This window comes from Thalassophryne amazonica, chromosome 1, assembly GCF_902500255.1.
Source record: "Thalassophryne amazonica chromosome 1, fThaAma1.1, whole genome shotgun sequence".
Taxonomy (NCBI): domain Eukaryota; kingdom Metazoa; phylum Chordata; class Actinopteri; order Batrachoidiformes; family Batrachoididae; genus Thalassophryne; species Thalassophryne amazonica.
In genome coordinates this window covers 16,373,887-16,387,113 of record NC_047103.1, presented here as the reverse complement: position 1 = coordinate 16,387,113, position 13,227 = coordinate 16,373,887, and the positions used below count along the sequence as shown (strand labels likewise).

At 42.6% G+C, this 13,227-nt stretch overlaps 1 protein-coding gene across 5 annotated transcripts in view; it reads left to right on the top strand.

Annotated features, from left to right (window-relative positions):
* LOC117506635 (rho GTPase-activating protein 21-A-like) overlaps positions 1 to 13,227 on the top strand; it is a 185,620-nt gene that overhangs the window by 122,572 nt on the left and 49,821 nt on the right. For all 5 annotated transcript variants that reach the window (XM_034166195.1, XM_034166185.1, XM_034166170.1 and 2 more), the window contains one exon: positions 10,600 to 10,692. In XM_034166195.1, coding sequence (XP_034022086.1) covers positions 10,600 to 10,692 — 93 coding nt within the window. The remainder of the gene's footprint in view (positions 1 to 10,599; positions 10,693 to 13,227) is intronic.

The following is a 13,227-nucleotide window of genomic DNA, read 5'->3' as shown; positions in this document are numbered from 1 at the left end:
ATTTCTTTTCAATTCATTTTCAATTTATAGGTGACAGAGGTAAGGAAAAACTCCCTCTGATGATTTGAGGAAGAAACCTCAAGCAGACCAGACTCAAAGGGGTGACCCTCTGCTTGAGCCATGCTACTGACACAAATTACAAAACAAATATACAGGAAATGTTGCCGGTGCACAGGACAGGAGGGTTCCAGAAACAGACACCACACCCATCTCTGGATGGAGTGGCACCTCAAACAGAGAGAGAAAGAAAAAAAATAACAGAATCAAGCATCAGAAAGTCAACAAATACAGTATAATTTCTCAGCATTAAGCAACAAGAAAATAGAAGCAATACTAAGGTGATCGGCGGCCACTAGCCCTAAGCTTCACTAAAAGACCAAGAATTTAGATAAAGTTAAGGCCGTGGCACGCTCCGTTTCCTAATAAATTAAATTTAAAAGAGTAAAAAGCATAGTAACATACTATGGCAGTATGCTAGCCATACGAAAGGGAAAATAAGTACATCTTAAGTCTGGACTTGAAAGTCTCTACAGAATCTGTTTTATTGACACAGGGAGATCATTCCACAGAACAAGGGCACAATAAGAGAAAGCTCTATGACCTGCAGATTTCTTATTCACCCTAGGGACACAAAGTAGTCCTGCACCCTGAGAAGGCAGAGCCTGGGCCAGTACGTAGGGTTTAATTATTTCAGCTAGGTAGGGAGGTGCCAGTCCGTGAACAATTTTATAGGCTAGTAGCAGAACCTTAAAATCTGATGTCACTGGGACAGGAATCCAGCGAAGAGATGCTAAAATGTGTGTAATGTGGTCAAACTTTCTGCTTTGTGTCAAACGTCTGGCTGCAGCATTTTGAACCAACTGGAGAGCCCTAGTGCTGGACTGCGATAAACCAGAAAATAGAACATTGCAGTAGTCCAATCTAGAAGAGATAAATGCATGGATCAGGGTCTCAGCATCAGCCATAGACAGGATGGGACGAGTCTTCTTTATGTTTTGCAGGTGGAAGAAAGCAGTCCTCGTAATATTTCTAATGTGGAGGTCAAAGGACAATGTAGGATCAGAAATTATGCCAAGGTTCCTCACTTTGTCAATGTGATTTTTGACACACGAGCCTAGGCTAAGCATTAACTGGTCAAATTGATGCCGATGTCTCACTGGACCAAGAACCAACATTTCAGTCTTATCAGAGTTTAAAAGTAGGAAGTTCCTAGACATCCAGCTTTTCACTGATGCAAGGCAATCTTCTAAGGATTTTATGTGGATGAGATAACCAGCAGTTATCGGCATATATCACTGGTGCTTGCTTCGAGTTGCTTCATGTGGCATCAGGACGACACAGGAATGTCTGCATCAGGTGCGTGCAGCAGGGGGGCAGAGAGGAGGTGAGGACGCAGAGGAGAACCTGCAGACAGTCTGTGTGCGCTCTGATTTCCTTTCCAGTTTGTATGTCTTGTGCTGAGCTGCAGGTCTGTGCTCTGAGTTCTGTCATAGTTTATCTTCTCTGACCGCGAGCTGTGTGTGCATGTGCGAACAAACCATCCGTGAGAAAATGTGGAGATGTCTGGAGTTTGTGGACATGTCCTGTCTCTGGCAATCATTCTGTGAGCAGGACTTTGGACTTTATTCAAAAACAATTGTGAGAGAATTTAAAGAGCGAACAGCTGATTGCAGCGAGGAGCTGCAGCTCTTTGAGCGTGTAGTTTTACTCCATTGTGTACACAGTATAAAAACAATCCTGTGTGATTTATACTTCGGCAACAATGGAACACAGCAGGAATCATAAATTGGCGTCGGATAACGTTGTATTGTGAGGGTGTGGCTTCCAGTCACGTTGAGTACCGTTGCTTTGCCCTGACTTGCGTTGAAACGTTTTTCTTTCTCCGTCCTGTGCTCGACGCAGAAAAAAATTAAACATGTTTAATATTTTATGTCGGCTTCACTTTGTCCTTTTGCGTCCGTCACGCTGTTGTGGCATTGAGCTACATCATCTCGGCACTAGGTTGCATCCACGTGATGTCGTCATGATGCTGCACGATGCGACTCGAAGTGGCCTTGGTGTGAAAGTGGCTTTAGTGCAGAAGGTTCCTGGTTCAAACCCCACCCCTGTCACATTTCTCCATGTAATGAGGAGTTTTGTCAGGAAGGGCATCCGGCGTAAAACCAATTTAACAGGCAGATCCAACTCGGATTTGCTATGGCGACCCCGAGTGAAAACAAGGGAGCAGTCGAAGGGACTTACTTTTTAAATACAGTGCTTTGACCTGTCTACATATTAGGTCCCACAGTTGTCAGTGCGTGCCAGAGCACAAACCAAGCATGAAGTCAAATGAATTTGTCTGTAGAGCTCCGAGACAGGAATGTCTTGAGGCACAAATCTGAGGAAGGGTACAGAAACATTTCTGCTGCTTTGAAGGTCCCAGTGAGCACAATCGCCTCAGTCATCCATAAATGGAAGAGGTTTTGATCCACCAGGATTCTTCTTAGAGCTGGCCACCTGTCAAAACTGAGCGACTGGGGGAGAAGGGCCTTAGGGAGGTAGGTGACCAAGAACCCGATGGTCACTCTGTCAGAGCTCCAGCATTCCTCTGTGAAGAGAGGAAAACATTCCATTCCAACCATCTCTGCAGCAATCCACCAGTCAGGCCAGAGGTAAGCCACTCCTTAGTAAAAGGCACATGGCAGCCCACCTGGAGTTTGGCAAAAGACACCTGAAGGACTCTCAGACCAGGAGGAACAAAATTCTCTGTTGTGATGAAACAAAGATTGAACTCTTTGGTGTGAATGCCAGGTGTCATGTTTGGAGGAAACCAGGCACCATCCCTACAGTGAAGCATGGTGGTGGCAGCATCATGCTGTGGGGATGTTATCCAGTAGCAGGAACTGGGAGACTAGTCAGGATTGAGGATGAATGCAGCAATGTACAGAGACATCCTGGATGAAAACCTGCTCCAGAGCACTCTGGGGTGAATTTTGAGGAAAAAGAAATGAATTTCATCCATTTTGGAATAAGGGTGTAACATAACAAAATTTGGAAAAAGTGAAGTGCTGTAAATACTTTCCGGATGCACTGTATTCAGTAAATGGGAGGTGGAAAAGAGAAAAATATGTATTTTCATGTTTGTTTTTTCTTTCCCATTCCTTTTTCTAGATGTTTGACATTAAATCACACTGTGCTTCTGAAATATGTTTGAGTTAGTGGAATTATGTTACGTGCACTTGTGATCGGACCTTCCCACACTCCAGGAGACCTCTTTGTACCAGGATCAGGTTCCTGTCATTTTCATATTTGACTGCTGGAACAGAGCAGATCACTGGTTTGCAGTACACCGTCGAGGAGGTCGTAATATGTGCTGAGATTTCCTCTTCCAGAGCCACTTTTTCAAAGCTCCTCTTCAGAGTCCTAGTACTCTTATTTGAGCTTCTTATTAACATGGACGTTGGCACAACCTGGCATCTGCACACTCTGCAGCAAAGTCAGAGTAAAGCTTCCTTTTCTGAGCTTCTGTTGAAATTCAGCACAGTAGAAAAGAAAACTTTCTTTGGATGATCATGCAGCACTCTTCTTGTCCATTTTGTTGATAGGGGTGTTGTACACGTCCACTCATGACACTCATATTGTCACAGCTGTCACTTGGATCTAACTGGCATCTGGTTCTTGCTGGGAATTGATTTTTCAGCTTCTGAACCATGGTATTTTGGGTTTAAATGCTCAGAAACAGCCAATTGGAAGTGTTTCTCTGCAGAAGCCCTGCAGTAATAAAAAGCCACCGTCCTTAGCATCTGAAATGCTGGAATGTTGGATAATTCCAAGATCTGGCCCAGAGTCACTTATTCCTCTCTCTTCAGTCTTCAATTCCTGGCAGAGTGAAGACTGAGAGAACACTATTCTGAACACTATTATAGAGAATATTTTGTGTACACATACATTTGTGAGTAGGTGTGGTGTTTGTAAATGACACAAATGTTAAAGAACTGTGAGCGGTATTATGCCAGCGTTAATGCAGTGTGCGGGAAGCGTGCCCAGCCCTCTTTGGAATAACGTTATCTAACCCAAAACAACAGGGGAGCTGGCCCACACATCCAGGCCCAGCTGTGTGCAGCTGGGGATGGCTGCCAGGGCAGAGCGCATTGAGGTCAAAGAGCATCGCCCACATCGAGTCCCACCAATGCAGGGACAGCGACTGTAAACAGTGAGCTCACACCGCATACGTTTGCACCAAATTTACTGGGTCGATTTATTTATTATTTCTTTATGTATTTACTCATTTTTGGCTGAATTTTTTGATATTGCAGCTGAGCTGCTTATCACAGCTTAATGACAGAAACGGTCAGCCTTGAACTCAGATCACTTGTCCAGTGTTGAAATGTGTGTTGTGCTCCTTTTTAAAGGACCAAAAATAATTGGAGAATTCCTGACTTTCGACATAGCCGCAATATCCTTCGCGGCACCCATAATACGCATGCGCAAAGAATGAGCATGCGTATTACGTGTCCCGCGAAGGAGCTTGCTATGTCGAAAGTCAGGAATTGGCTGCAGAGCTGGTCTGTGCGAGCGTGCGTGCATGCATGTGTGTGCGTATTAGGTCTCTTTACGTTATTGAAAACACAGCAGATAAAAATGTCCAAACTTGGTTTCAAGCATTAAATGTGACCTGCAGTTCATTATTGATTGGAAACATTTTGGTAAATCTGCCAAAGGCAGGTCTCCCACAAGTGAGGGAAGCCACCAAGACACCATGTCAATTCTGCTGAGTTAGAAGCTTCAATATGCTGAATCTTAAAATATACACACAGACATTCTTACATCAAATTATAGTGAAAATGTTTTAGTTTACTTACTCAGATTTTTTTTTAGGTGTAAAATAGTGAAAAAATGTGCCTTGTCACTTGCTATAATGTAGGATATATATATTGTTTACTGATAAAACAGCTTGTGAAACACTAGTGAACTGTAATTTTAGTTGTTTGTTATTATGTGGTGGGCTGATTAATGCCTTTCCACAGTAATTTACGCTGTGGTAAAACAGTTAGCAGCTTTAAAATATGTCAACCAAAGCTTCAGATTTCCACATTTAATCCCGTTCATCCAGCTGTAGTTCAAAAAAACTTCCAGAATCCAATTTGTGCTGCACAGCTGGAGCTGAGAGGGACTGGCTCTGGATGCTGTAGCTCCTCTAAAAAAGAGAGCTTTAAATCAGAAGTGCCTGACTCCGTGGTATAACTCACAAACTCGTAGCTTAAAGCAGATAACCCGTAAGTTGGAGAGGAAATGGCGTCTCACTAACTTAGAAGATCTTCACTTAGCCTGGAAAAAGAGTCTGTTGCTCTATAAAAAAGCCCTCCGTAAAGCTAGGACATCTTTCTACTCATCACTAATTGAAGAAAATAAGAACAACCCCAGGTTTCTTTTCAGCACTGTAGCCAGGCTGACAAAGAGTCAGAGCTCTATTGAGCTGAGTATTCCATTAACTTTAACTAGTAATGACTTCATGACTTTCTTTGCTAACAAAATTTTAACTATTAGAGAAAAAATTACTCATAACCATCCCAAAGACGTATCGTTATCTTTGGCTGCTTTCAGTGATGCCGGTATTTGGTTAGACTCTTTCTCTCTGATTGTTCTGTCTGAGTTATTTTCATTAGTTACTTCATCCAAACCATCAACATGTTTATTAGACCCCATTCCTACCAGGCTGCTCAAGGAAGCCCTACCATTATTTAATGCTTCGATCTTAAATATGATCAAACTATCTTTGTTAGTTGGCTATGTACCACAGGCTTTTAAGGTGGCAGTAATTAAACCATTACTTAAAAAGCCATCACTTGACCCAGCTATCTTAGCTAATTATAGGCCAATCTCCAACCTTCCTTTTCTCTCAAAAATTCTTGAAAGGGTAGTTGTAAAACAGCTAACTGATCATCTGCAGAGGAATGGTCTATTTGAAGAGTTTCAGTCAGGTTTTAGAATTCATCATAGTACAGAAACAGCATTAGTGAAGGTTACAAATGATCTTCTTATGGCCTCGGACAGTGGACTCATCTCTGTGCTTGTTCTGTTAGACCTCAGTGCTGCTTTTGATACTGTTGACCATAAAATTTTATAACAGAGATTAGAGCATGCCATAGGTATTAAAGGCACTGCGCTGCGGTGGTTTGAATCATATTTGTCTAATAGATTACAATTTGTTCATGTAAATGGGGAATCTTCACAGACTAAAGTTAATTATGGAGTTCCACAAGGTTCTGTGCTAGGACCAATTTTATTCACTTTATACATGCTTCCCTTAGGCAGTATTATTAGATGGTATTGCTTAAATTTTCATTGTTACGCAGATGATACCCAGCTTTATCTATCCATGAAGCCAGAGGACACACACCAATTAGCTAAACTGCAGGATTGTCTTACAGACATAAAGACATGGATGACCTCTAATTTCCTGCTTTTAAACTCAGATAAAACTGAAGTTATTGTACTTGGCCCCACAAATCTTAGAAACATGGTGTCTAACCAGATCCTTACTGTGGATGGCATTACCCTGACCTCTAGTAATACTGTGAGAAATCTTGGAGTCATTTTTGATCAGGATATGTCATTCAAAGAGCATATTAAACAAATATGTAGGACTGCTTTTTTGCATTTACGCAATATCTCTAAAATCAGAAAGGTCTTGTCTCAGAGTGATGCTGAAAAACTAATTCATGCATTTATTTCCTCTAGGCTGGACTATTGTAATTCATTATTATCAGGTTGTCCTAAAAGTTCCCTAAAAAGCCTTCAGTTAATTCAAAATGCTGCAGCTAGAGTACTGACGGGGACTAGAAGGAGAGAGCATATCTCACCCATATTGGCCTCTCTTCATTGGCTTCCTGTTAATTCTAGAATAGAATTTAAAATTCTTCTTCTTACTTATAAGGTTTTGAATAATCAGGTCCCATCTTATCTTAGGGACCTCGTAGTACCATATCACCCCAATAGAGCGCTTCGCTCTCAGACTGCAGGCTTACTTGTAGTTCCTAGGGTTTGTAAGAGTAGAATGGGAGGCAGAGCCTTCAGCTTTCAGGCTCCTCTCCTGTGGAACCAGCTCCCAATTCAGATCAGGGAGACAGACACCCTCTCTACTTTTAAGATTAGGCTTAAAACTTTCCTTTTTGCTAAAGCTTATAGTTAGGGCTGGATCAGGTGACCCTGAACCATCCCTTAGTTATGCTGCTATAGACGTAGACTGCTGGGGGGTTCCCAAGATGCACTGTTTCTTTCTCTTTTTGCTCTGTATGCACCACTCTGCATTTAATCATTAGTGATCGATCTCTGCTCCCCTCCACAGCATGTCTTTTTCCTGGTTTTCTCCCTCAGCCCCAACCAGTCCCAGCAGAAGACTGAGCCTGGTTCTGCTGGAGGTTTCTTCCTGTTAAAAGGGAGTTTTTCCTTCCCACTGTAGCCAAGTGCTTGCTCACAGGGGGTCGTTTTGACCGTTGGGGTTTTACATAATTATTGTATGGCCTTGCCTTACAATATAAAGCGCCTTGGGGCAACTGTTTGTTGTGATTTGGCGCTATAAAAATTGATTGATTGATTGATTGACTTCCTTGATAGTTCTCTGGCTCTCTGATTCTAGATTGCAGGGTTATAATTTTGTGTCTTTTTTTTTTCATGCAGCTTTATGATCCTTCCAAGTGACAGAGCTGCTGCCCCTGACAGTTTCGCAGTGCTCCTCAGAGGAGAGTCATTGTTATGCACTTTACTGCCTTCTACTGGACAAAACAAAATAGTACAGCTGCTGTGGTGGATTTTACATTGACTTAAGAATGAGGTGAGGTGATACATTTAGTGATACAAGGCACGAGCATTACATAATTTGCATTGGAGGGGATTGAACCTGTGATCTTTGTGTGTGCAGGAAGGTCTTGGCTTCATTATCTCTGTGAGGATTAGATGAGAGCGTCGGAGGCTTATCAGTCAGTTATGATATAAACACCACGAGGTGATGATGCTCCATGAATTGCACAAACTAATCCTGTGTAGTTGTATTTTCAGCCACAGGAGGGAGGTAGAGGAGCGTAAAAACAAAGCTGTTACATAAACTGATGTCATCAGAAATGAGGTGATCAAATGTGTGCAAGGCAGCTACAATAAAGAATTTCATTCAGTGTCGTTGATACATCCAGACATACGTTCTCTAAACAGTAAATGTGTTTCTATGGAGCCTTTTTCTGTCCATCAGATGCCTAAAAGCACTTTAAAGTGATGCTTCACTTTCACTCATTCACACACACACACACACACAGTTGCACATGGATGTCAAGGTGCTGCCATGCTGATCCTGCACACCAGGAGCGTTTTGGGTAGTTTAAGACATGACATTGGGGGTAATGAGAGCACCCACCACTCATTTGACAAGGAGCTTAACGAACTCCATGAGTTCGTTTAGCTGCTGTGGAACATTCTGTGGAACATCATGAGAGTTTGCTGGATCCCCTACAAGTTGCTGGACATCATATCCAGGCTAGACACAGTTACTGTGAGTCCTGTGCAAAGCCACAGCAGAATCTCAGATTATTGTGGTTCCTCAGGAACATGTTCTGGCTCTGACACTTTCATGGCCTGCAGGTTGGATGGGGTTGTGACAACCAGTGACTCAGATGTCTTTGTTGGAGAACAAAGGTTTACTGGCCTTGTCTTTGCAGAATCAGTGGTTCTGATGTCAGCACTTGAGACGCTGAGTGAGGAATGGGAATGTTTGGGTTTGCGCTTGTCCTGGATCAAGACTAAGATCCTGACTTCCACTGGTTTCTCAGACTCGACCATCAGAAATGTGTCTGTATGTGGTGAAGTGTTGAACTTGTGGGGACATTCACTTACCTCCACAGTCACATTCATGTCTCTGGCTCCTCAGTATTTGAGATTGAGAGACACCTGGAAAGAACGTATGGAGTCATTGGGTCACTGTACAGAGGTGTTTGGGGATGCTGATGTATTTGCAGAAGAAATAAAGGTCCACGTCTTTAGGGTCATGGTGCTTTCTGACTTACTGTATGATTGGGAGACTGGGACGTGACCAAAGGCAAAGGCTGGATGTGCATTGTGGACTGTTGGAATGACTTTGTGTTACATGAACAGTGACTTATGTAGACTCAAGTGAGGATTATTAGCGCCGCCAGCGTAGTCGGAGGAGGTTGTGTTTTCGGCCCTGTTTATTTGTTTATCTGTTTGTTTGTCTGTCTGTGAACAGCCTGGAGGCCACAATTTTTCATATATCGTTATGAAAGTTTTATTGAATATTTATATCCTGATAGGCAAGAAATGATTCAAGGTCAAAGGGCAAATTCAGGACAAATCTTGAAAATTGGAAAAATGTCTATCTTTGACATTGAATTAATGTTCAAAAATTCATAATTCTGTAAAAAAAAAGTTAACATTTCTTTCATATTTGAAATCTTTATGTAGGAGGGTATCCTTTATTGATCTGATCCAGATTACAGATTTTGTGGCCATTTAAATTTAACATTGAAAACCCAATTTAATGTATATTTGGCATTATATCTTAATCAAACGTGCCCCAATCACTCTCATATTTGAAAGTGAGGTGCAGACTGACACTCACTGTCACCTGTGCAGCGTTTGATCTGGATCTGATCCAGATTGTGGATTTTGTGGACATTTGAATTTAATATTGAAAAGCCCATTTGGTGTACATTTTTCCATTATATCACAATCAAAAGTGCTTCAATCACTCTCATTTGTGACAAAGAGATGCAAACTGTCACTCTCAGTGAATGGACTAATTTTGATCCATATTGGGGATTGAGCAGATGTTTGATATTAACATTGAAAAGCCTGTTTGATCTGTATTTTGTATTACATTTTAGCTTATAAAAAGGCACTTCTAACAGGATTTTGACCTTGAAAACTTTTTCCAAGGTAAAAATTTGTGGAATTGGAAACTAGTGTTGGTGGAGGTTTGCGTTCTATGAGCGCGATGCTGTAGTTTGCATTGTGATGGAACGTCAGCTATGACATTTTGACCATGTAGCGTGTTTCTCAGCACACAGGCACCTGAGGGTTGAGGGCCCCACTGACTGGAGAGAAGACCAATGGGATGCCCACATTTCACCTGGCTGCAGCAGACGGATGGTTATTTTTGAGAGATGGAGATGGACTGGTTGTCTGCATAGGTAGTTGCTATCCATAGACCCAAAATTGTTCTTCTAGTGTAAACCTTCCTCATGGGAATGCGCACGGTGAACAAAGTCTAAGCTCCCTTTAAACTGGAAGAAACAGTTAACAGACCAGACTCTGTGGAGTGACCATCTGATTCAGTGAGTGACCGAGGCGGGGAACATGAGGTATAACGGAGTCCATTCCAGGTTTTTGATTGTTCTGTCTATTACTGTTGAGTGTCCTGAATCAGCTTTCTGTTATTCAGACACTGAAAACCACAAAATCCAAAGAACTGACAGGTTCGCCTGCGTTAAGTTTTATTTGACATCGTAACTGTGGCGCAGACTCTGCTGAGCCGATATTGTTTACCAACGTGCTGATGAACTCCCTGACTGTGTGACCTGTGATGGTCTCCCTCTCTCTCTTTCTCATCCCCAGGGAGACAAAGGAACCGCCTGGAGCCGATGGACACTATTTTTGTCAAGCAGGTGAAAGAAGGCGGCCCCGCCCACGGAGCTGGACTCTGTACAGGTACACACACAAACGCACACGGCCCTCAGAGACGGCTGAACGCACTCTCTGATAACGCACATATCTCATGATTCGCTGTGCCCGTCTCACATCTCACCTCAAAACTCTTTTTGAGGCCAAGAATGTGTGACGTCTGCGGGTAATTCCACTGCCTTGTAACCAGCCAGGCAAAACACATGCAAGCTACAAAATAACAGATGGCTCCTTTGTGGGAGGTTGAACAAAGTGTTGCAAGAATACTGTTATTCCAACCTTCCCCAAGTCTGTCTTTCGGCCTCTCTCACCTTCTTTCTTACTGCATGAAGTATTTCTAATTTCAAGCAGTAAAGAGAAAAACAAACACAAGACGTCCTTCCTGGTAAAGATGTGAGTCATTGATTCTCTTGAAGTAAAGGTAATTAAAGTATGCATGGCGTTATTCCCAGGGTAGTCCTGGAAATGCTACATTTCATTTCAAAGGCTTTACATTTTTTAATCTGTCTCCTCTCTGGCAGATTACAGTATTCCCAAAGTTATCTGGTTTCATCCTTAAACTCACCTCGCCTGCCTTCCTGTAAGACAGCCTTGAAGAGTGAGGACTCCTTACATGGGGTCGTCCAAATAAACAACTCCCAGACACCCAGGCATGTCAGTACTATTCTTCGTAACTCCAAACACAGATGTGTGTTTGTGCTGGATGGAGTTCCTCTCCAATTGTTTTCTTGGTCAGTAACCATATTGACTGGATTCCAGAACAGCTGAGTGCAGACATCCAGAAATGCCTCATCACAAAGATGCACTAACCCACGGTGCTCCTGGGCAAACCTTAATAATCTTACCATTGATAAGTGACGTTTTCTGAAGAAGGTTTTTACAAAGTGCAGTTCAGTCATTTTGACCTTTTGACCCCAAAAACTGCAGTTTTTTTGGGGTCACCATGCCTAACACACACATGCCATGTTTGGCGACAATCAAGCAGTTAGGAGAGATGTTACTGAGCTCACAAGATTTTTACAAAGTGTGCCCCATTGACTTTGGTCTTTGACCTTTTAACCCCAAAGGTGCTCAGCTTCTTGGGGTCAGTATACTGAACACACATATCAAGTTTGGTGACAACTGAGCAGTTAAAAAAGAAGTTAATTGCACTCACAAGATTTTTTTTAATGAAGTACACTTCAGTGACCTTGACCTTTTGACACCAAATCAGTAAGCTTTTTGGGGTCATTATGCATAATGCATATACTGTGTTTGGTGAAAACCGGACCTGTACAACTGAACTTATCACACTTAAAAGTGAAATGTCACCTGACTGACTGACTGGCTGGCTGACTGACTGACTGACTGACTGACTGGCTGACTGACTGAGTAAATGGCTGGCTGACTGACTGACTGAGTAAATGACTGACTGACTGTCTGACAGTCACTGAATGACTGACTGGATGTCTGACTGAGTCAATGACTGACTGAGTCACTGAATGACTGTCTGGCTGAGTCACTGAATGACTGAATGACTGGCTGTCTGACTGAGTCACTGACTGTCTGACTGAGTCACTGAATGACTGACTGGATGTCTGACTGAGTCACTGAATGACTGTGACTGAGTCATTGACTGACTGACTGACTGACTGACTGACTGAGTCACTGAATGACTGACTGTCTGACTGAGTCACTGACTGCTGACTAAGTCACTGAATGACTGACTGGCTGAATGACTCACTGACTGACTCCGGCATGGTAAAAACCTGGTTGTGACAGTATTTCACTTTTTCCTTACTATACCTGTCTCTTGCTTTAATCAGACTGTAACTTGAGGAAAGTTTGTGTTGTTGCTGTTTGTTCAACTACTTTTGAGGTGTTTGTGCCAATTTCCACCAAATGTGCTATATGCATGAAGGTTGGCCCCAGAATTGCCCTTACAGAGTTTGTTTCAACAAAGGTCAAAGTTGCTGGGGGTTAAAGGTCAAATTATTGCTCTATCTATGTCTTTGTTCTCCTACTCCCCCCAGGTCCTTTGGCAAGTTTTCAACAAACTTGATATGTGGATGAGAGTCAATCCCATAATTACATTTAAATGTTTTATTTTTGGCAAAGGTCAAGGGTCATTATGACTTTTTGGGGTCTTTCATTCCAGTACCCACCAAACTGGACACACATATGTCAGTGGGTTCTGGAATTATCCAAGCGATAATACATTTAGCAAAAGTAAATTATTAGGGTCAAAGGTCAAAATTTGATTCCTCCCACACTCCATTTTGCAGGGTGGGTTCTTGAATTGTCCAGGTGAGGTCAGGTTTGTCAAAGGTCAGTCGCTGGGTTTGTCTGATTGTTGGTCGACTCCTCCCAGGTCCTTTTTTCACCCCAAATGTGGGACATCAATGAAGGCTGACCCCAAAATTGCCGTTTAAATAATTAATTTTGGCAACCTGATTTGGGCCAAGCGTGGCACACACATTGATGGACTCCAGGATTGCCCTGGCAAGGTCAGGCAGAGGTCAGTCATTTGAGTGGAGGTCAAGGTCACTGGGGTCACTGGTGTGGATTTGCAATCATGTACTT